Genomic DNA, 25582 nt, shown 5'->3' on the forward strand with positions numbered 1-25582 from the left:
CCTGAACCGGGCCGCCCCGCCGGGAGAAACCTTCCCCCCCGGCCCGAGGGCGCCCCCAGGGCGCACCAAGGCCGGGGGCGGGGCCCCCGGGGGTGCAGGGCACGGGCTTCGGGATCGATCGAGAAAGTGCGGCTCTCCCCGGTCCCTCGGTCGGAGGCGGGGCGGACCATGGCTCTGAAGGACACGGGCAGCGTGGGCACCACCATCCTGCCCATTAGCGAGATGGTCTCCTCGTCCGCCTCGCCCGGGGCGTCGCGGCCGCGGCCCCGGGGTCCTGCGCGCCCTCGCCCTTCCCCGAGGTGGTGGAGCTGAACGTGGGCGGCCAGGTCTATGTGACCAAGCACTCGACGCTGCTCAGCGTCCCGGACAGCACTCTGGCCGCGATGTTCTCGCCCTCCAGCCCCCGGGGCGGCGCGCGGCGCCGGGGCGAGCTGCCCAGGGACAGCCGGGCGCGCTTCTTCATCGACCGCGACGGCTTCCTCTTCAGGTACGTGCTGGACTACCTGCGGGACAAGCAGCTCGCGCTCCCCGAGCACTTTCCCGAGAAGGAGCGCCTCCTGCGCGAGGCCGAGTACTTCCAGCTGCCCGACCTGGTCAAGCTGCTGTCGCCCAAGGTCACCAAGCAGAACTCGCTCAACGACGAGGGCTGCCAGAGCGACCTGGAGGACAACCTCTCGCAGGGCAGCAGCGACGCGCTCCTCCTGCGGGGGGCGGCGGCCGCGCCCTCGGGCCCCGGAGCGCACGGCGGCGGCGGCGGGGCGCCGGACAAGCGCTCGGGCTTCCTGACGCTCGGCTACCGCGGCTCCTACACCACCGTGCGCGACAACCAGGCGGACGCCAAGTTCCGGCGGGTGGCGCGCATCATGGTGTGCGGGCGCATCGCGCTGGCCAAGGAGGTCTTTGGAGACACGCTCAACGAGAGCCGCGACCCCGACCGCCCTCCCGAGAAGTACACGTCCCGCTTCTACCTCAAGTTCACCTACTTGGAGCAGGCGTTCGATCGCCTGTCCGAGGCCGGCTTCCACATGGTGGCGTGCAACTCCTCGGGCACCGCCGCCTTCGTCAACCAGTACCGCGACGACAAGATCTGGAGCAGCTACACCGAGTACATCTTCTTCCGTAAGTTCGCAGTGTTCGCATGTTCTGTACCCCCCCAACCCGGACGGACAGGGTGTCTCAGCGGGCGCTGGTTCATTAATGAGCGCGGGGGGCTCTCCCTGTGCGCCCAGCCACTGGCTGTACGCCTTCTGCTTTAGCGATCTCCACTTGGTCCCTTAGGAGCGCGTAGTTCCTACGCAGTCCTCTGTCTGAACTTCACTGATTTGCCCTCTCCTCCACCCTGCACCTGGCAGCCCTGGGCTCCCTTCTGCGGCGGAGGGCAGGGAGGGGGCCTGGGAGAACTGGCTGGGCACAGGGGTTCTCCTTTTTCTCTCGGCGCCTGCGGGACGCCTGGGGATCAATACAGGTGCGTCTCAGTGTTTCCTCTCCGAGGGCAGGGTAGCAGGGAGGCGCCGCCGCGCACCGCCGGGATCCCCTCGGGTTGGTACGGGTCTAGGCGCACGAGCGCCCCAGGAGGGGTGGTTTCAGCAGGAGGCAACCTGAGAAGTGATGGCTGTGCCTCCAGAGCCCCTCAGGGGGCGGGGGCGTGAGCGGCTGGTGGGAAAGGTCTCCATCGACCCAGAGAAACCTCAGATTTTTTCCCGCGCCACTTGTCATCCCTAATTGCTGGGTGTTTTGGACGGCGGAAGGTGGAGGGAACCAAAGAGTGTGCATGTCTGAGTGCTGTTGTCAGGGCTGGAGATTAGGAAGGGACTGTGTGTGAGTGTGTGTGTGTGTGTGTGTGTGTGTGTGTGTGAGAGAGAGAGAGAGAGAGAGAGAGAGAGAGAGAGAGAGAGAGAGAGCCCTCCTTCTGGACATCTCAAATGCAAAGGGGGTGGGGAGTTTGAGTCGACTTTCCTAGGGGAATAAATCGTGGGATATTCTGAAATGAGGGAACGAGGGAGAGAATTTGGAAAGCATTTGGCATGATGCTTTGTGCAGTGCCCTTCAGGAGGGGATCCTGTGGATCAAGTTCAAGAACTCCACGGAATATCACTGGGGCTTGGGGGGTGGGGAGGCGGGGCAGGCTCAGTTCTCAGTGGTGTTTAGACAGCGAGGAGGGCCACAACTGAGAGCTGTTTGGGGAAATGAAAAGCCAGCTGGGAGGGCAGCAGGAACATCATTTGGCAAACGGTGTTTCTTTGGCAAGACACAAGAAGCTTCGAAATGTGCCGGTACTATTGGGAGAGTACCATTGGCCGTCTATGATAGAAACAAACCAGTTTTAATTGTATTTGTTTATTTTGGTAATTTACTCACTGTTTGAGAATTAGACAATTTTTTGCACTTTATTTTGACTGGAGAAGTGGGAAGTCTCCTTGCACAGGCACAAGCTTGATTGGAAGGTGCTCATGGTATATTCTAGTAACCTTTGAGGCAGTGTGATAAGACACAGCAGGCTCAGTCTTAGAGTTAGATTGTCTTTTTAAATAGAGTGGATTTCCTGAGAAAACAAAGCATTTCAACAGAGAAGCAAAGAAAGTGTCCACTGAAGTGGTGGATAAAAATCTAATTGTCTTAATTATATCAAAGTGCTATTACAAGTTGCACAGTAATAAAAAGATAGAAAAGCCACCCAAAGGAAGGTGGGTGTTTTTTTTACTGCATATATATAATATCTCTTCACTTATATTTAAGTAATTAAACTATTTAGCAGTATTCTTTCCATCTTATCCCATATTAACATTTGAGATTTTAAACATTTATCATTTCAACATGGATATATTTTCAAGCATTTCAGAAGATGAGATGAAATGAACTTTTGACTCTCTTGTGGTTAGTGATTTTTGTTAGAGCAGATATAAGCATGTGTTCTGCAGTTAAGTTTCTTGCATTTTGGAATCTTTCATAGATTTGGTCTTTTTGCCCTAGAAAGTTGTGGACTTAAAAATGTTCATTAACAAGAATAGATCCAGAGACAAATGGCAGGGAAGGGGGGGGCGGATTAGAGAGCAACCAAAGGACTTGTATGTATGCATATTAGCATAACCAATGGACACAGACACTGGGGCAGTGGGGGCTGGCCTGGGTGGGAATGGCTGGGGTGGGAGTCAGTTGGGGAAAAAGAAGACATATGTAAAACTTTAGACAATAAAAATGTTCATTAGTTAGATTTTAAAGAGATAATAACAGGTTATCTCTAACTTATGAAAAAAAATGGTCCTTAAAATAGTATATGGAAGTTGGAAACTCAGCCAATTTAACTAATAAGGTAATTTGAGAGAGATATTTGGAATTCAGAATATTTCACTTCTGGGGCTAGAAGAAGTGTTAACAAAATAGTCATATTATGAATAACCTTTTGCAGAGTATTCGTATAACTAATGAGCTCTGAGATTCATTCATAAAAATCCCAGAAATCTAAGGAAGCAACCCAAAACTTTCCTCATTTATTACCCTGTAGGGGAAATTTTCAGATTAAATATTGCTCTTTGAAGTGGTATTCCAGTCATTGGACAGCCTAATTTAGTTATCACTTTAAATTTATTATGTAAAGTTGATATTGAATACTATTATACATACACTTATTTTATGTTTTATATAGCTTGCAGCATATTTTCACAAATTATTTTGGACGAGATTCCTTTTAAAATTGGAAATGAAAATACACTGTAAAATATTTGTATTTTCATCTTATTCAGTTTAGGTAATGATGGAAATATACAGCATATAGTTACCTTGTTTAGCGGTCTTTATTTAAAATGAATATCAGTGTTACTCATTAAAAACAAAATTATTGGATGACCTTGTTTGTCCACTATGTTTCAAATACAGAAGAGGGCCTTACCTTTTATTTTTCCTTTGATCCAGTACTTTCAACAAATATTTATTTAGTGTATAACATGCATCAGTCATGTTAACACACTTTTAAATTCAGGCTGCACATGAACTTAGTTTAAAGCTTTCCTAAAACTAGAGAATTGTAGTTTATACACTCAAATGCCAATTTCAGCTCCTCACCTGCCTCCTTTTGCCCCTGTATAAATAGGAAGAGAGTGGCATATGGTTCAGTAGTTGCAACACTTGCTATTTGCCAAATGTGTGATATTGGTTAAATTATTTAATTGTTCAGTGTCTCAGTTTCCTCACCAGTCTAATATAATTATAGTATCAATTTAATAGGATTTGAGAATAAACATAAAGTGCTTAGAACAGTGCTCGACCTGTAGTAAAAGTTTACAAAGGTTAGCTGTTAACAATTATAAGTAATAGAGGACAGATTTTATTATTCTTATTAATGTTAAATTTTAATTTTGCTTTATAGTAAGGATAATTTATTACATCTTAAAGTTAATTGGAGAATTATTTTGCCATTAAATGATAGTATAATAAACTTTCAGAAGTTTGAAACAACCAATTTAATAACCAACTTCTTTTCTGGAACTTGAAATTTTCAGGCCAAGTTCAAGTCACCTGGCTTTGTGAATCATACTCCAGTTAGTTTCTTTGGATTAACTCCAATAGAAGCCTTTTCTGATTCAGCGCCAAGAAGTGTTTTAACACTGTCCGCCAGGACTTGAAATTTTGGCAGTATTTTCTGACTGTATCCAAGTCACTGGGTTGTAATGCTAAAGGTTATATACAGAACATTAAACATGGAATACCAGCTTCATTTAGCTACATGGACACTCTTATCTATTCTCAGTCATAACTCATTATTTTATCAATTCATTTACAGTAAAATCTGCAACATATACTAGTACTATTACATTTCATATTACTCTTTTAATAATTAAGATGGGTTGCTCTTTCTTGAAGAAAACCAGTGATTTATTGGGCTTTCTTTTTTGAGGGGGTGTCTGTTATGTGTATTTCTGGCTGTTTTTCTCAACATCTGCTTGAAATGTGATACACAGAACACCATAGTTAAAACTAGCATTACACATGTCCTTCATTTCTCATAATTGGTGAGTTTACCATATTACTGATTTATTGATCTTCTGTTACAGCGTTTTGAGTTTTGCGCTCCATATGTTGACTGAGTAACATGTGGTGCCAAAGTACACCCTTCTCTAGGATTTCTCTGTATACCCATCTTTGTTGTGCTGTATGAGAGTGCCAGATCTAGGAATTCATGCTATTGTTGAACTGGGATGTGAAGTCTAATTCATCTTACTAGATTTTTATTTTTTTAAAAAAATTTAGCCCTTCACATCTCCACTGGGGGGCGTGCAGGAGGCAGCTGATCGATCTCTCTCATCGATGTTTCTGGCTCTCTATCCCTCTCCCTTCTTCTCTGTAAAAAAATCAATAAAATATATATAAAAAAAAATTTAGCCCTAATCATTTTGGCTCAGTGGCTAGAGCATCAGCCTGCGGACTGAAGGGTCCTGGGTTCGATTCCAGTCAAGGGCATGTACCTTGGTTGTGGGTGCATCCCCAATGGGGGTGTGCAGGAGGCAGCTGATCGATGTTTCTCTTTCATCAGTGTTCCTAACTCTCTATCCCTCTCCCTTCCTCTCTGTAAAAAATCAATAAAATATATTTTAAAAAATAATTTAAAAAAATCTTTATTGTTGAAAGTATTACATATGTCCTCTTTTTCCCCCATTGACCTTTTGTAGCCCACCCACATCCCCCACCCCAGGCCTTCACCACGCTATTGTCTGTGTCCATGGGTTATGCATATAAGTTCTTTGGTAAATCCCTTCCCACCCACCCACCCACCCTCCCCTGCCTTCCCTCTACAATTTGACAGTCTATTTCATGCTTCTATGTCTCTGGACCTGTTTTGTTCATCAGTTTATTTTATTTGTTAGATTCCACATATGAGTGAGATCATGTGGTACTTATCTTTCTCTGACTGGCTTATTTCGCTTAGCACAATACTCTCCAGTTCCATCCATACTGTTGCAAATAGTAAGAATTATTTACTTTATACAGTTGTGTAGTATTCCATTGTGTAGATGCACCACAGTTTTTTTATCCACTCATCTGCTGATGGGTACTTGGGCTGTTTCCAAATCTTAGCTATTGTAAATTGCACTGCTACGAACATAAGGGTGCATATATTCTTTCTGATTGGTGTTTTGGGTTTCTTAGGATATATTCCTAGAAGTGGGGTCACTGGGTCAAATGGGAATTCCATATTTAGTTTTTTGAGGAAACTCCATGCTGTTTTCCACAGTGGCTGCACCAGTCTGCATTCCCACCTGCATGTACTAGGGTTCCCTTTTTCTCCACATCCTCACCAGTACTTGTCATTTGTTGATTTGTTGATGATAGCCATTCTGATATGTGTGAGGTGATACCTCATTGTCATTTTAATTTGCATCTCTCAGATGATTAGTGACTTTGAGCATTTTTTCATGTCTCTTGGCCTTCTGTATGTCCACTTTGGAGACGTGTCTATTTAGGTCTTTGCCCATTTTTTAATTGGATTGTTTGTCTTCCTTTGGTTAAGTGTTCCCTATATATTTTGAAAATTAACCTCTTAGCAGATGAATTAGTGGCAAATATGTTCTCCCATTCTGTGGGCTCTCTTTTCATTTTGTTGATAGTTTCTCTTGTTGTGCATAAGTTTTTTATTTTGATGCAGTCCCATTTGTTTATTTTCTCCTTAGTTTCCTTTGCCCTAGGAGATATATCTGTAATTGCTACAAGAGATGTCTGAGATTTTGCTTCCTATGGTCTTCAGTGTATGAAAGATGGGAAAATGCTTAGTGCTAAGAAAACTGGAGAAACATATACAGGATAGTGAAATTGAACCCCTATCTCACACACCACACACAAATTAACTCAAAATGGATCAAAGGTTTAAAACGTAAGGCCTAATACCATACAACTCCTCAGAGAAAACTTAGAGAAGAAGCTCATCAGTATTGATCTTGGCATACATTTTGAACATAATACAAAAAGTACACTCACACAAAAAAAGAAAAATCATCAAATGGGACTACATAAAACTCAAAAGCTTTTACATAGCAAAGTAAACAATTAATAAAATGAAAAGACAATTTACAGAATGGGAGAAAAATTTTACTAACCATATATCAACTAAGGGGCAATATCCAAAATATAAAGAATTCAGTCAACTTAATAACAAAAAAGAACTAATCCAATTAAAATGGGCAGAACTAAATAGACATTTTTTCTAAAGAAGACATCAAATTGGCCAATAGGCACATGAACAGTCCTCAACATCACTAATCATCAGGGAAATGTAAATCAAAACCACAGTGAGATATCATTAAGAGGACAAGAGGCAGCAGGTGTTGGCAAGGATGTGGTAAAAAGGGAACCCTTAACTATTGTTGGTGGAAATGTAAACTGGCCAAGCACTATGAAAAATTAAAACACAGAATGACCATATGATCCAGCAACTCCACTTCTGGGTATACACCCAACAGAAATGAAAACAGAATTTCAATAAGATATAAGCACTCTCCATCACTTTATCACAGTATTCTTCACAATAGTCAAGAAAACATGCCAAATGTCAATCAACAGATGAATGAATAAAAAATGTGGTACATATACACAATGGAATATTATTCAGCCATGAGGAAAGAGGACTTCCTGACATTTGCAACAATATGAATGGACCTTGAGCATATTATGTTGAGATAAGTCAGACACAGAGAAGTACTGTATGATAATCATGTATATGTGGAATCTAAAAATGTTAAACCTGTAAAGAGCAGAGAGTAAAGAGCAGTGGTTGGGGGAGGGGAATAAGCATAATGGTGTTTAAGGGTACACGCTTGTAACAAGAAATTATAAGCTATAGAGATCTAAAACACAATATGATGAATATAGACAATAATATTGTACTATAATTATGTAATGTGATAAATATCATGTCATCAGTAATCATATAACAATACATAAATGTTTCCAAGTTACGTGCAGCATACCTTAAACTTAAAAAAACACACAACTCACTGTGAAATTATATGCATGAAAATCCTTACCCTCCATCTGCAAAGAGACATTCTAGATGCAGGCTTCACCAACTAGAAGAGGTCAATATATCTGAGAATTATCTCTGAATGGCTGCCAGCATTTGCCTTAGATACCTGCTTTCTTCAAATACCTAGACTTTTAGCAATTAGAAAACTTATATTCATATGTGTAGCGTAGTTTCAATAGGAGCTGATTGAGTTGAAATCTAACATAGTTTTCCCAAAATTGAGGAGATATGTTCTTGAATCCAAAATCTAGCCTGAAATTTTTGGCCAAATACCCAAACTCTGAGCAATGTTCGCGCTCACCTGGCCTTGTGACCATTTGTTCTCTTATACAAAACTGATGAAAATCAAAGTTAAAGCCTTCATCAGATTAAGAGATGCCTTGCCTAAATACAACCTATAGTTTGAAACAGTAATCATTGAATACCAGTGTTCTTGTTAATGATGTCAAAATTAATGAGTGACCAGCAATAGACCTAAAAGAACACATTTCCCCCTAAGCAGTGAAGAGCCAACTAGAACAAACTTATTTTAATAATAAATTACAACTGATTTTACATTTAGTAGGTCAACAACTGTTCTAAAGTTTTACTAATGATAATGATAATGGAATCAGATAATGCTACTGGAGCAATTTTGAATAGGTATAGCTATCAAATTCCTCAAAAGAAAAGAGAAATGTGGTATTGAGAATTACAATGTACAGCAGTGGTTCCCAAACTTATTTGGCCTACCGCCCCCTTTCCAGAAAAAATATTACTCAGCGCCCCCTGGAAATTAATTCTTTTTAAAATTTTAATAGCAATTAAACAGAAAGATATATGTATTAATGTTTGTTTCTACCTTTTTCGTAAAATATAGTAAAGAAAGGTGTAAATTAGAAACATTGAAGTTTGAAATTATGAAACTATTTATTGAACTCAGAATAGAAAGGTAATACAAAAAAAGTTAAAACAAATGCACCTGTGGCCATCACCGCCCCCCCCCCTGGATCGCTGCAGCGCCCACCAGGGGGCGGTAGCGCCCACTTTGGGAATCACTGATGTACACAAATGCAATTAGTTATGTATTTTGAGGCCTTTAAGTTAATATATATCAATGGTGAGCACATATTAAGCATTTAATTTGTGTTTGATATTCTTTTAAGTATATGTGTAAAACTTCATTTAACCCTCATAGCAAACCTCTGAGATGTGTGTTGTATTTTTCCTCACTTTCCCTTCAGGAGAGAGATTAAATTACTTTCCCGGTACCTCAAAGCTCCAGTCAGAATTTGTCAAGGAATCTGACTAAAAAATATTAAGCCATTCATAGTATTCAGGGGTTTTGCTTCTTAGGCATGGGGACCAAGAGATTCTGATATTATCTCTCCTTCAACATAGTACTGCTCTTCCCTAGATGATCATGCAATTTTTATCCTTGTGTGTATTACACTTATTGATTTGAGCATGTTGAACCATCCTTGCATGCCTGGGATAAATCCCACTTGGTTATGTTATACCCCTTTTGATGTGTTCTTGAATTCGGTTTGGTGACATCTATTTCCGATAAGGAAAAGTTGCTACAGAGGTAACTTCGTAGTGAGTAGTGGGAGGAAACAGGCATGGCAATTACAAATTATTGGTCTGCTCTCTTTGGTAATTTTGGGGATTAGTCCATCTAATGTTGGTCTTGACTTAGAATAAACAAGATTTGGCAATAGAAGTCCTTGAGCTATAGTTTTAATTTTTCGCATGAAGATTTATTTTATTTTGTGCTATGTTCTTTTTCTGTATTTCATTTCTTTATGTAGCAAATGGTAGAAATTGACCCTTTCCATCTTACTTCCATGGGATTCCATAAGTAATATGTTTAAAGTAATCTGTGCTGAATAAAATTTATTTGTTTTTATTTTAGTGTTTCAGACTGTCTTTTTTTTTAATAATATATTTTATTGATTTTTTTACAGAGAGGAAGGGAGAGAGATAGAGAGTTAGAAACATCCATGAGAGAGAAACATCCATCAGCTGCCTCCTGCACATCTCCTACTGGGGATATGCCCACAACCCAGGTACATGCCCTTGACCGGAATCGAACCTGGGACCTTTAAGTCTGCAGGCCGACGCTCTATCCACTGAGCCAAACCGGTTTCGCCAGACTGTCTTTTCTTAATGAGTGTGTTAAAGGTATTTATTGAGGGTAGATATCTTTTCACTCACTATCTCATTTAATGGTTTTTTTTTTAAAAAAAATTAGAAATATAAAATCTTTCGAACTGAGAGAAATCCAGAGTAGATTCATCTTAAGCTAATGAGTCATATCTCTTATTTAGCTCTTTATATTAATTAATGCATTCATTAACCAATATTATATGTGAAACAGTCGGTTAGCTGCTAAAGATGTGGTAGTAATAGATGCGCAATACCCAGCTTCTGAGGCTCTGTAAGATGGCCCTGCTCATTGCCAAAGACCAACTATATCTCTTACTAACTTCTGTTCACAAGAATCTAGGCATGAATTTGAGTGTGTGTGTGTGTGTACACATAAGTGTGTGTAGGGGAAGCATCAGTATGACTCCATGGTGCTCCTGCTAATTAAAAATATTTGCCCTATAGACTGTGGCTGAATAATGACCCAGTTGTTTTAGAAAAATGTCACACTAATATTGATCTTGACCTTTTATTGAAATTGCCTGTTTAGAGATAAACTCAGTAATTTGAAAGTGATGAACTTTCTAGTTTCTGTATCACACCTGACTCCATTTCTGAGAGATATTACCACTTGAAGAAATGCACAGCCTGTTCAAGGGTCCAGATTTGCCCTATTTCTTAGAAATGTTGCCTATTCTTCATGAAGAAATTCTAAAGTCAAATTAACATGAAGGCTTTTCCTGGTTGTGTTAGTCCACAATTAAGGTTAAATTTGAATTTGAAATGGGTGTGAGGTATTCCTTTTCATTTCAGTCAAGTGGATCTGTGAAAGGTTGGGTTAGCATGCTTCACTGACAACATAAAAGATATATATTTGCTTTGGAATAAGAAGATATAGAAATTGTTAACAAGACATAGAATTGTTAATGTTGCTGGTGAAAGGAACCATGAATAAATCTGCTAGGAAGTGCAGCATTGATATTCTGTAGCTTAGTATAATTGTTTACTTTTTTCCTGCTGGGCTAATAGGGTTCTTTGGCATTCAGGAACCACTTACACTATTCTAGTTTTTACTTTCCGTGTTAGCATGTTTGGATTGTAAACTTAAGTTATTGTAAGCTGTCTGTTTTATAGCTACCATTATGAAGCCTTATTTATCATAATTCTCACTTGATACTTAGCATTCATACTGTGAAGTTCAGTAATACCCAGTTTTTGATAAAACTAAGAAAAGGAATAACAGGTCTACCCCAGTTTTAGTACAAGCGCCGAGGTCTAGGGACTGAAAGGGCGAGGGCTAGGCCCTCCACCTTGCCCCAGGGTAAGGGCTAGGCCCTCCACCTTGCCCCAGGGTAAGTGCTCCATCTTACCTTGGCCACGTGCTTGGCAAGGAGCTTCTTCCCGGAAGTCTAAGCCTCTGCTAGCCACACCCAGGAACAAGACACAGACTTGTGCCTGGCCAATCGGCAGAGCACAGTCCTTTCTCCTCCCCTTCCTCCAACTCCCCCTATATAACCCGTCTCCACACAGAGTTATCTCTCTCTGCTTCCTGTCGCTGCGTCGGCAAGGTGGGGGAGCCGAGCTAGCTCGAATAAAGACTCTTATGCTTTTGCATCGGACTGGCTGGCTCCCTGATGTGGTTTCTTGGGGATCCTGAAATCTGGGCATAACAGGGACTAATAGCTATACTTTTTGTTAAATTGTGTGTAGTATTTTATGGGTTGAATTGTGTCCCCCCCAAAAAAAATATGTTGATGCCTGAAACCCTAGTGCCTCAGAGTGTGACCGTTTTTGGAAACAAGGTCTTTACAGAGGAAATCAAGTTAAAATGAGGTCATTCTGGTGGACCCTACTCCAAAATGATTAACATCTTTATAAAAAGGAGATCTTTTGGACGTAGAGATATAGATGGGCATGCCCACTGGGGGCCCACCATGTGAACATGAAAGCAGAGACCAGGCTCATGCATCTACAAAGTAAGGGATGCTGAAGATCGCCAGCAAGCCACCAGAAACTAGGAGAGAAGCACGGAACAGATTCTCCCTCATGTTTCTCAGGAAGAACCAACCCTTCCAACACCTTGATGTCAGACTTCTAGCCTTTAGCACTGGGAGATAATCAATTTTTGTTGTTTAAGCTACCCAGTTTATGCTTTGTTACGGCAGCCTTAGCAAAGCAATACTGCCATTTAAAATTCTTTTAAAAAATATATTTTATTGATTTTTTACAGAGAGGAAGGGAGAGGGATAGTTAGAAACATCGTTGAGAGAGAAACATCGATCAGCTGCCTCCTGCACACCCCTACTGGGGATGTGCCCGCAACCAAGGTACATGCCCTTGACCAGAATCGAACCCGGGACCTTTCAGTCCGCAGGCCGACACTCAATCCACTGAGCCATACTGGATAGACTCAAATTCTTTATCTTGTAGCAAATCTGGGAAAAGTTTGACGACACAATGGTTTTTTCAACTCCCTGTGTTTTCCAGAGGTGTTAGTTGCGGAAAGCAGACTCCACTCTAGATAACTGAAGTTGGAAAAAACTTAATAAGTGTAATACAGATAGCTCACAGATTGCCTGGGAGAACTGAGCTTCCAGGAAATGATTCCCAATCACACCAAGAGTAGAGCTGCCAAGGATGGTGTTGCCTTGCAATGATGTGCCAGCTTAGAATTAGGAAGCTGCCATGGTCTAGCCTTACCACCTCTGCCATGATCCGTAACAACAAAATCTATTGTCAGCACTGCCTGTCTCATATTCCTCAGTTCACAAGTGTCTAGTTGTGCAACATGAATGACATGTGGAATCTTAGCCATAAGAGAGCTTAGGAAATGGTGTTTTAAACATAACAATAATAACAAATCTTCATGGCACATTATCAAAATTTGTTTGTGCAAGCATATTTCTCATTTTTATTATTATTTTAAAAAGTTAGCCCTAGCAGATCTGGCTCAGTGGATAGAGCGTTGGCCTGCGGACTGAAGGGTTCCAGGTTTGATTTCGGTCAAGGGCACATGCCCAGGTTGCAGGCTCGATCTCCAGTGGGTGGGGAAGGGGCGTGCAGGAAGCAGCTGATCAATGATTCTCACTCATCATTGATTATTCTATCTCTCTCCCCCCTTCCTCTCTGAAATCAATAAAAAATATATTTAAAAAAGTTAAATCAATTAGTTTCTACCATTTCATCCCCAGAAACAACCTAATGTCTTTAATGTATATCCTTATGCATTACTGCAAAATATATATTCTGTTTTAACTTTTATATATTATCAATTTACATACATATGTCTGTCATTAAGAACTTTCTTTTTAAGATCCTTTCCTTTATATGTGCCCTTCTAAATGATTGATTACTGAAACGTACTTCCTGGTGTATACTTGCCCTAACTAACCTCTACCCTCACTGATGATCCACATTTAGATTTCTTCCACCTGTCATGGCTGAGCCTACTGTGGACCTGTGTGAGAACCTTTAAAATATACATGTAGGAGGGGAATTAGTGGGCCATTGGGGATGCACTTGGTTAAGTACTGTCAGATTGCTCTCCAAATGAGTACACCAGTCTTCACTTCTAAGAATAGCACACGAGAATGTCATTATCTCTACTTCCCTGCCAACTTGTCAAAATCCAGTTTTCTAATTGTTGCAAAAATAGAAGAAAAGTGGTAGTTCATTGTTGTTTTCAATTTCATCTCTCTAATTACTAATGATGGAAAGGTAATTTTTAGCTCACCAGTCTCTGTAGATTAGAAGGGTATTGGAAAGATTTTGAGTAAGCAGATCAAGAAGATCCTCTATGGCAGTGGTTCTCAACCTTCTGGCCCTTTAAATACAGTTCCTCATGTTGTGACCCAACCATAAAATTATTTTCGTTGCTACTTCATAACTGTAATGTTGCTACTGTTATGAATCGTAATGTAAATATCTGATATGCAGGATGGTCTTAGGCGACCCCTGTGAAAGGGTCGTTCCACTGCCAAAGGGGTTGAGACCCACAGGTTGAGAACCACTGCTCTATGGTCTAATCTTAGGCTACCTTCTATTCCTATTCAAATTTCAACGGCAGCAACAGCATCACAAACACATGCTCCTGCATAAAATGATGAAATTACTCTTCATGCAAATGAATGTTTACTATCCTTCTTCTCAAAAGGGAGACCCCCGAGTCTTATCAACCCTGCCTCCATCTTGCGTGATGTACTTACAGTATATTGTATGAGGCATGAAGGTGATTCCTTGTGGAATGGTCTCTTATGAATTATATTTTAATAGATGTCATTTGCCCTCAATGCAGTCAATAAACAAATCAGATGGGAGCAGGATGACTTCAGTGAAAGCTTGTGGTCCAAGAAGAGGAGAATGGAACCCACATAGCATCGCAGGTCTTGCAGCAAATTCTGCTGGGCAGGCATGTCAGAGACTCCCTTCCCTGCCAATAGAATAAATGCCTTGTTAAACCTATCTGGCAGCACCTGGTTTTGCTTTGGAGCCATCTCCCTTGCCTGTTGTCCTCCATGGTCCCTTCCTTTGCCTTCTGGGAGATTCTTACCTGTCAATTGTCTTCCCTGGCTACCCCTGAGGCAGGCATTTGGGCCGTGCACCCTCTTTGCGGCTGCACAGATTTCACAGCTCACTTCCTGACTCTGCAGGTTCAGCGGCTTGCAGGTGGCTTTAAGGATTAAATAGCTTATGCTGTTGATGGCCAGTTTTGCAGTTTCTGGCAAAATTGTAGTGGACTTTTGGTCAGTTTCATGAGTGAATTAAGAGCGAAAATATCTCCTCTAATGTAATTTTTATACCTGAGAGCTATTTTGTGGCCTCTCTGAATCACTCATTTCCCCTCTCAAATGAAAGGTTTCGGAGTGTGGTGCCAGCTTTGTCAGCAGGGCGATCTACTGTGTGAAAGAGTTGTACCTCCTGCTAAGGCTGCACTTTTGTGGTTATATTTAGTTACTGCTGTTTTTTAAACTTAAGTTTTTGTATTGTGAACATTTTAAACATAATGGAAAAAAGACAATTGTTAAAAAAAAACTCCCATATATTCACCTCCTAGATTCAACAGTAATAAAAATATAATTGTATCTCTGATCTTTTTTTTTTTTTTTTGCTAAAGCATTTTAAAGCAACTCCAAAATATTATGTTATTTCAAATCTACGTATAAACAAAGAATGGGTATTTTTTTATATCAACACTATTCCATTATCAACTTTAACTAGATGAATAATGATTTTGGCAATATCTGATATATAATCCATAATCATATTTCTTAGATTGCCTCAAAACTATGTTTTTTAGTTGTTTCTTGTTTTGAAGTCAGGATTGTACATTTTATTTTTATGTGCCTGTCTCTTAATTAATATAGGATAGCTCCTCCTCTCTCTTTTCCTCTGTTCATCTCTATCTCTATTTCTCTCTCTCTATCTCTATCTCTATCTCTCTCTATCTCTATCTCTATCGCTATCTCTCTGCCTCTCTCTGTCTCTTCACATGTAACACCATCAGTTTGTTTCTAGAAACAGGGTCTGTTGACTTGATTAATGCCCCATGTTCTGTATGTAGCTGCATGCTTTCTCTGTCCCTGTATTATTTGTAAGTGAATATTAAATTGAGCATATTTAACTCAGCTTCTTTTTCTTTTTTGTGGGGGGGGGGCAAGGTGATCATGGTGATTCTGTGTGCTCCATTACTATTTCAACTCACAGGTGATCATTCCACAAGTATCAGGTTGTCCTATTTTTAATGATAACTCTCAGGAGATGTGAATGGTGTCAGCCTGACTCCCATCAAACATTTATCTAGTAGTTTTACCATTGATGACCATTATCTGATGCAAATATTACATTAGGGACTGCAAAATTATGACTTTTCTAATTTTGTCATTCTACATTTGGTAGGAGGAATCTTATAATGAATTTTTCTCAAAAACTACTAAAATATAGTTCATAGAGGAAAGGCAGGGAAATGAATAATTCTTATTTCTTGTCATTTTTCATAGTAAGGAATTGGTTCTCTAGTAATTTTCAATAATATTCAGTAAATTGTAGGTATTGTTGTGGTATTTCAGTGCTTTCTTTTTTTTCCCTTTTCTGTTGTGGTAGTTGTCATCTTTGCGCTCTCTCTCTCTCTCTCCCTCCCTCTCTCTCTCTCATGTGTAGTTGTGAAATCATGGATATTTTCATATTTGAGCATTTCGGTCAATGGTATTTAGGATGCTCAAGCAGTTCAGTCTTTGACCAGTGAGAAACTCTGTGCTCTTTTGACACAGCCCATTAAGTCCTTGGAGCATTACTTGCTATTATGTAGCCACAACCTTTAACTCCTTGGGTTGGTGGTATAGAAATAGCTCCCTAAATGTCCAAATTACAGGACTCTCCTTCACCTTCTCTTATGGGCTTCAGGCAGAGGGATTAAAGGGCACCTCCTCTGCAAGACCTGTGTCTTCTTCTGCCTCTTTTGGTGGGTTTTCTAAGTGGGTCTTTCTCCCTTATTAGACGTTGCTGAAAGAGGCAGGAGCAAACACTACACACTAATATTCTGAAATTCCCTGGCATTTTATTTCGTGCTACAGCTATAGTTGGCACGCATCTACCTTCTAAAGTACAACAGATCATCATCTGATCAAATGGTCACCATCATGTAATAGTTGTTGCCAGTTTCCCCATCTGTAACATTGTTATCCTGCGGCCAACCACCTGACTGCCTCCCTGCTACATTGAACCCATAGCATCCTTCAGGTTTTGTTATTGCAAAAAGGGGCCATCGTCCCTAGTCCAAGTTATATTTCTTAGCCACATTAAAACCAAATGCACTCTAGTTAGTTTAAGTTGAAGGGATTTATTAAGGATATGCATATCTTATAGAATCAAAGGAAGGATTCAAGGAAAAGACTCTTAGACTGAGCTCATAAGACTTCACTGGGGAACCGCCACTGAAGTAGCTGCTGCCTTTGCCACCGTCAGGGAACTGAGAACAAAGAATCTGCTGGCGCAGCCACAAGCCGCTTCTCCCCAATACCTTGATGCCTTGTGCCCAGCCTCCCCTGAGTGAATGACAGTCTGTGGGAGGGCTACTCAGTGGTGGAACATGGATCACACGCAGGAGTCCATCTCAATGGAGTTAGGAAATTATTTTCAGTCTTTTCATGCCCAGTCACTGTAGCCTGTACACTCGGTGTCTCATTAGCCTTTGAGAACATATGAAAGATGATCACTTTTATTAAAATACCTGCAAATATTTTAATATTCTCACACATCTAATTTTTGCAAAGACATCACTGCACAACTCCCTTTATGGGCATTCCTTTATATACTAATGTATGCACAATAGAAATGAGACCAGTAATTTTAATCTCATCATTTCAGTGCAAGTTATCACTGAGGAAAAAGTATAGAAAGTAGGAGCACAGCCTGGAAATAAAAAATGCCTGAGGAATAGTATTTATATTGTGGAAGAATGTCATTCTAAAAGCTAGAGTCTAGGATAAATGGATGTGTGCTACATTGTTAGACTATAGTTGTAGTAATGCTATAGTGTATATGGGTTCTGGCAAGCGTTAGAGAAAATTAGAGGATTTTGGTAAACCATTTGCTTCTGTCACTTTCCACTTATTGTTCCACAAAAATCACTCAAGTACTTTGAGACTATTTCCCCATCTCTCCTCTGAAGAATGATCTGAGCACAACAAGATGATACTTGCCAGGTGTTTTTAGCACTGCAGTGGAATCGTGTGGTGTAAATTGAACTAGTAGTAACCACACATAGATTGTTTGGGGGTAGAATGTGAGGAAGAAGCTGGCTAAGAAACTTCCTCATTTTCTTGTAACAGGTAAGATACAAGCTGAGGTTCTGCCCCAGTTATTTGCCAGGTGAATAACTTTTGCCTGGCAATTAAATGTGAATTTACGTTTGTGAAGTGTGAGATGTAGAGCAGATGTAGGAAAATCACAGGCAACACTAATAATAATGCCTGTACTCCCACAGGAAATCAGGAATGGCAGCAATTACTAGTAACTTTAATTTCCCAGAGAAATTCACTGTGAAACCTGATGCAGATGTTTTGGCCAATTGAGTTACGGGGATCTATATATTTAAAAGCCTAAGCGACCATTACGACTGAACGACTGGTCGACCAGTTGCTATGATGCACACTGATCACCAGGGGGCAGATGCTCAATGCAGGAGCTTCCCCCTGGTAGTCAGTGTGCTCCCACAGCCAACCTCCCACAGTCCCTTTCCCCGGCCGGCTGGCCCCGATTGGCCCAGATCAGGACTGGGTGAGACTGCCCCAATTGGCCCCGATCGCCTGCCAGGCCGAGGGACTCCACCCGTGCACAAATTTGTGCACTGGGCCTCTAGTAATTTCATAATAGCTCTGCTCTCCCCTTCCTGTGGCATGAAGTCTTGCCCCGTGTCTGACACTCAGTTACCATTTCTTGATAGAAGTCGTGAAGGATGGTATGTGCTAGGTAGGTTTTTAGAATTTGAAACTCATGTTTCTTCAGTTAGAGAGGGCGATGTTTTTAAATTGTATTTACTCTCTGTGTCTCACTCAGTAAACCTCACACTGTGTCTGGCACCAAATTGTCACAGCACAAGTTTATTGATATAATTAGTGAAGCTGTGTGATAGATGAGGAGAGACATATGACTGGGCTTAAGGAGGACGGCTCCAAAGTAAACCAGGGCTACCTTCATATCATAACTCTTTTAGTTCATACTTGTCTGACTATCGGTAAGTCATTTATAGTCTGCAAACCTTGGCTTCCTCCTTTGTAAATGCATTGGAATGATAGTACATATTTCAGAAGGTGCTCTGAGGATTAAATCATAGGATGCATATAAAATACCTGGCCCAGCAACTTATTCAAAGTCCAGGTTTTCTAAAGTGAACTATTACCTATTTATAAAGAACAATGGCAATACAGAGGAGGTGTTTAGTGCCTGCACTAAATGGAGGGTTCAGGGATGGCATTTGGGAAAAGGTGACATTGCAAATTATGGCCAGAATGGTGGGCATCCCAGATCAGTGCTTGGGAGCTTTGCCAGGCACGGCTTGTTAGAGGCTAGTTTGGTTTGGCTGGATACCAGAGACTGTGTTGGGGGGAAAATCTGGAAATGTAGGCTGAGGAAAGCTGATGCAGTACATTTTATATCAGGCGAAGGATTTTAAGCCAGAAAGTGACATGATCAAGTATGCTTATTCAGGAAGAAAAGATGGCAGCAGAGTGACACAGGGAGCTGGGGAAACTGAAGTTACTTGGTTAGTTGGTGGTTATTGGAAAGGCTCAGGCCAAAGATAAGCCAATGTGCTTTAGTAGTGATAGGGAGAAAGAGATGGATTCTAGAGCTATGAAGGTGGTGTAATCAGTTAAACTCTGAGGAAAAGGAGTTAAACTGTCTGGCAACCATGATTAATTTATTCCCTTTAACAGGGTGATACCTTGGGAGAAAGAAAAGAAGGGAGGTCTAATATCCTTGTCAACTGGCTTTCTAAGTAAGTAGATCAGTGATGGCGAACCTATGACTCGCGTGTCAGAGGTGACACGTGAACTCATTGTTTTGGTTGATTTTTCTTTGTTAAATGGCATTTAAATATATAAAATAAATATAAAAAATATAAGTCTTTGTTTTACTATGGTTGCAAATATCAAAAAATTTCTATATGTGACACGGCACCAGAGTTAAGTTAGGTGCCGTTAAGTTAGGTTTTTCAAAATGCTGACACGCCGAGCTCAAAAGGTTCGCCATCACTGAAGTAGATGAATGCTATTTCTAAAAAGAGGAGGCCTGACCTAGTAAAGGCTTTGACCAATAACCCTGGCTGAAGGATGACTTACAGTAGATAAGGACAGACTCTATAAGGCTTGGCTCCCTGGAGGTTACCATGTAAGTTAGTCATTTCTCTGGGTGTATAAAATGTAGTTTTATAACTTATATGTTTCTGTCTCTGTGAGGAGCCCCATAAAACCTCTCTTGAACTCTCCATCGATCATTCTAGGTCAGAGAAGAAATATTCTATGTGGAAAAGAAAGAACTGGAGAGCCACGTGGGATGTGGCAGACCACTCTTTGTTTCATCCATGCCTCTATTCTTTAATTTATTAGTGGATCTTGATCCCCCAATCTCTTTTTCATGGGAGTCTGCTTTGGTGTTCTGATTTTGTGTCTCAGCTCAAACTCTGTGACCTACTGGATGTGAGGGAGGGGGAGAAAGAGATATAGAGGATGACTCCGGAGTTGGTGACGGTTTTACCTGAGATAGAGCGTCCTGGAGGGGTTGGGCCATAAGGAGAAGATGATAAGGTCAGTGCTAAAACTGTTAAGTGTGAGGTATCTCGGAAACTTTCAGGTGCAGATGTCTCAAATATGGAGACCAAATGGATAACCAGTGAGTCTGGAGAGGTAGAGGGCTGTGGTGAGGCTACTGAATGAGTAGATAAAGAGGAGCCTGGGGATCATATTGAGAATGGTCAGTTGGACATTGGAAATATCAGGAGAGAGAGGTGGTTGTGAAATTTATTGGAAAAATAAGTTTTAAGCAGAAATAAGTAAGTTTTAAGCAAACCAGTGTAATGCTACAAAGGGTTGATCATAGATTAAGACAGAAAACATCAATTAGATTGACCAATTAGGAGCTCATTAGTGATGATTGAAATGATCAAAGAAAATTATAAATTTATAGTGGTGATAAATTGCATGACTGGAATATGGTCTCTGGAATGGATGCAAAAGTAGAGGGTAGATAATGGGATTCATCCAAACTTGTGGATTCTTAGTGTGGCTGCTACGAACAGAGCAGAGCTAGTTAAAGATGCTGGTAACAGAGCAGCTGATGCAGCCAGCTGCTTGTTACAGGATGGGTAAAGAAATCGATACGCCATGCTTATCTAAAGAACTTGTAGTAGTATCATCTGGGCTATTGGTTAAAATTGAATATTTGTTCCCTACTGAATTAGAGTCTGCTTGAGAATATTATTTTTTAAAGCAGCTGTCCAGATTAATGTTTAAGAACCTATTTAATTATAAACAAGCTAGTTCTGAGAAAAATTATGGTCTTGCTAAAATATTAAGTGAAGAAAAAAACAGAACAGAGATCTGTATACATAGAATACTGTTAATTATATTTAAAAAGATGCAAGTCAATGTTTATGCATTAGAAAGGCTGGAAGGAAATGCACTTAGCTATTTGAAGGATTTTAAATAACTTTTATTTATTTTTTGCAAATCTTTTAATCACAGCTTATGTTTATTTTATAATTAGAAATAAATCATAGTTATTAAAAAACAGTAGCTAATAAATGATATATTTCTATATACTTGATTGTAGCTATGGATATAGAGAGATATAGGATAGTGCCTTAAAAAGGATGTTTTGATAAGGATAGAAGAAAGAAAGAGCATAAAAAGCATTTTATACCTGAATTAGGTTTAGAGGAAATGATACCTGAGAGGAACATGGAGGCAAAGCAGAGCTTTGTGAAAAAATAAATTCCATGTCCTTTATAATTTTGCCAACCTCTAATACCCAAGAGACTACAGATGTTCAAATAAAATTACAGGTCACTTGTGGAGTCAGTTCACTTAGTCGTGGGGTTATCAGTCTGAAAAAAGCCTGAAATCATGCACCCAGCTGTGTTAGGATAATTCCCAAAGGCTATTTTAGAGGGATGGCTGAAATCTAGCATAGATTACTGGTCACGTGGGAGTATATCTTTCAAAAGCTATCCTGATAAAAATTGGGTACAGGAGGTCAGAATAGTCTGCAAGACTTAAACAAAAGAATTTGTTGGGGTTTTTTTTTTTGCATTAAGTTGTGTTACAGGGCTTGTTATACACAGCAAATGTCAGAGCCAATTATTATAGACTAGACTCTTTAAGGAGGGATATCAAAATGTATATATATCATACTTAACTTCAGGGAGCTTGCAAAGTAAATAAGGAGACAAAATAAATGAGATCTCAATTCTGAAGATAATGGCAAATATTAAAGACTTGGAAGCAAAGGAAGACAGAAAGGGAGTAGATTATAGTAAGAAAAAGCCTTTGGGAGGTGATTACAAGAGTCTAGGCATGGGAGGGCCCTAGCTTGAACTAATGATAATGAGAATGGAAAACAGGAGATGGGCCCTAGCTAGTCTGGCTCATTGGCTAGAGCATCAGCCCGCAGACTGAGAGGTTCCAGGTCCGATTCTGGTCAAGGGCAGGTACCTCGGTTGCAGGCTCGATTCCTGGCCCTGGTTGGGGTGCTTGTGGGAGGCAACCAATCCATGTGTCTCTCTCACAACGATGTTTCTCTCTGTGTCTCTCCCCCTCCCTTCCACTCTCTCCAAAAATCAATGGGAAAATATCCTCAAGTGAGGATTAACAAAAACAAAGAAACAGAAGATGGGCATGAGAAACACTGTGAAGAAATAATCATTAGGGCTGTGAACTGTTTGAGTACAAGAGAAATAGGGAGGTGAAGTCAAAGAGGACTCCAGGGCTTCAGTGCTCAGACCTAGAAAGACTCACAGGAAGATGGAGTATGAGAGGAAGGACTGATGTAGCAGCAGGAGAGAAATGACAAGTCTAGGTGTGTTTTTTAAAATATGTTTTATTGATTTTTTACAGAGAGGAAGGGAGAGGGATAGAGAGTTAGAAACATTGATGAGAGAGAAACATCAATCAGCTGCCTCCTGCACACCCCCTACTGGGGATGTGTCCGAAATCAAGGTACATGCCCTTGACCAGAATTGAACCAGGGACCTTTCAGTCCACAGGCCGACGCTCTATCCACTGAGCCAAACCGGTCAGGGTGACAAGTCTAGTTTATTACATCAAGTTGGTCATTACAGTCACAGTCACATCCATGAGAATGTGTACTTCTCTCTTCAGAGCACATCTTCATGGAAAGAAGATTACTAATAAACATTTTAAAGATATAGATCACCAGGGGGAGACACAAAGTTGGGGATGAGGCACATGTTGGCTCCAAATATTTTTCTGGTCACTAACTCAGGATAACAAAGATCAGTCATATGTCATAGTCACATAGTTTCCTCACCTCCAAAGCTGTTAATTCAAAGTCTCATGAATCATAATATTCATTCCTATCAGTATTCTTATGCTATCGCTCTCTATTTCCACTTTCTCTCAATTCATCAGCCTTCTTTTGTTCATTGCCCTCATTATCTGATTTAGGTTACAGGTTTGTAATGGTAGTGACTCTCCTGGAAATATCTGGAACGCTCTTAATAACCTTATTCCCTCCCCCCATGCCTTTTGTGGCTCTGAGTGGGCCCAGCTAGCAACTTTTCCCTCCTATAACCAAACAGCCAAGAGCTGCTGGAAAAATTCACACAATAGAACAGGTCATTTCTACTAAAAATCCATGGACACCAGTCTTAAACAGACATTCACCACTGCTTGAGAATTCTTCTAATCTTCACAATACAGTTTTATTATAACTTTTTTTTAACCTGCAGTTACCTCTCCTATTCCTTACCTCAGTCTCAGCAAATGTTTTTGCTTCTTTCTTTACAGAAAAAAATGGAAACTGCTACATTCATTCATCTTCCTGCCCATTCATCTTCCTGCTGCCAACCTACAAATCTGTGCACAGCTGAGTCCATCTTATCTGCTTTCCCTTATGTTACTATAACAGAGGAACTTTTTTTCTCTGTCCTAGGATGCGTCTCTGCTCTATGCTCTGGGTCCCATCACTTCTCTCTTATTAGAAACATTACAAGAATGCTTCCTATTTTTGTTTTTTGGCATTCGGCCTCTCTCTGAATTGCATCCGTCCCTTTAGCTTTCCAACTTGCCAGAGTCCTTTCCACTAGTGGAACAATGAAATGCCCCCAAAGTTATTCCTTTTCTTTATCCAATTACCCCCTTACACAGCCGAAGTTTTTGAGGGTATTCCTTATCTCTATCCAATTATCTCTCTGCACAACTGAACTTATGGAAGAATGGTCTGTATTTTGATGTTCATATTTCCTTGTTTTCACTTTATTCTTACATCTCAGCATTCTCCAATGTGGCTTTGGTCCTCAGCACATCTTTAAAACAGCCTCTTCACAGGACTCCAGTGTTTTCCATCTGTGCATTAAAACCAGCAGCTATCTTTATTTCCTCATTTATTTCTACCTCTTATCAGCATTTGCCTTGTTGACTATTCTAATAGTCTTGAAACACACATTTTTTGGCTTCCGTGCATGTGGCTGTTCAGCTTGTGCCTAACTAGAGGACAGAATCTAATGTGTGATTTTCTATCCGAGTCTGTACAAGAGCATGGACCAGTGTCAGATCAGAAGGAAGAGGAGATTTTTCTATTCATCCGTTCATAAAGGACACTTTCAGGTTCTTAATTTTATGACACAACAGTATACTTATCTCTTTGGCTCTTCCTTTTGTTTCCTTTGTGGGTTTATCATTCTCTGACTAGCATTTAAATATTAGAGTTACTTGATTTCTTCTATCTCACAGCTCACCATTCCCATGTTACTCAAAGTTCACCGTCACTGATCACTTTCTTACATATCAATAGCTCCCAAATTTAGGTCCATAACGTATACGTCTCCTTTGAGGACATACCTACCCAACTCCTATTTGAAATTTCTGTGTGAATATTATGTCCAAGTTAATAAGTGCAAAATTCATAATTTTCTTCCTTCTTTTCCCCCACTCCTACCACCACCTATTTCTATTTTAATATTGTCTCCTTTAGTAAATGATCATCTTATCACATTCTGATACACAGACCAGAGACTTAGTAATCTTCCTTGATGCATCCTTTTACTTGTTTTCTTTTAGAATTCAAAGGAATTGTAGGCATTTGCTCATTTAAAAGTATTTAATCTGAGCGAAACCTCTGACATTTCATTCCCAGATTTCTGTACATAATCTCTGAGCAGTTTTAGGAGAAAAGAAGGTCCCTAGTATTGAGCAGTTTTAGGAGTAAAGAAGGTCCCTAGTATTTATTAGATTCTCAAAGGGGTCTATAATCCATATATACTTATAGACATACATATACATATACATATACTATATATTCAGTGTTCATAGCTCAGTGGGATTAAAAAAGCTCATATTTCTTCATCATTGTTGACTCAAGTAAACAATAATCTCATGGTACATTTATTTCTTACTTTTTCCCTGGCTACCTTTCTAGTCTCTATTTGTCTTTAGAATCCTGGCTTTACCTTTAGAGGGAGATGAAGTTCATTGCCTCTTGTGGACCACTCTCTGGACCAAGAACTTTTTTTCCAGCTTAAATTAACAGAGGAATTGGGTCACATTTTGTTGAGCAGACAGGCTTGTAGATAGTCTCTGGAAACACAGCTGTGTCAGTTAATGAACTGCAAAGAAGCTCTTATTTCACTGATGTCTTGACAATTCACAGGATAATGAACAGCAGGGCTGTTACTAATGGAATATTTTGTGTTCTGGGTGTTATGATTGCTTA

At 40.5% G+C, this 25582-nt stretch overlaps 1 protein-coding gene across 1 annotated transcript in view; it reads left to right on the forward strand.

Moving 5' to 3' along the window:
• Positions 1–79: 79 nt before the first annotated feature.
• The window catches only part of KCTD8 (potassium channel tetramerization domain containing 8), a 213466-nt gene continuing 187963 nt past the window's right edge, over positions 80–25582 (forward strand). Inside the window, 2 exon segments of the mRNA XM_006088463.2 lie at positions 80–250; positions 253–1119. Coding sequence (XP_006088525.1) covers positions 169–250; positions 253–1119 — 949 coding nt within the window. The 5' untranslated portion in view covers positions 80–168.

This window comes from Myotis lucifugus, unplaced genomic scaffold (assembly GCF_000147115.1).
Source record: "Myotis lucifugus unplaced genomic scaffold, Myoluc2.0 scaffold_48, whole genome shotgun sequence".
NCBI classification, from domain to species: domain Eukaryota; kingdom Metazoa; phylum Chordata; class Mammalia; order Chiroptera; family Vespertilionidae; genus Myotis; species Myotis lucifugus.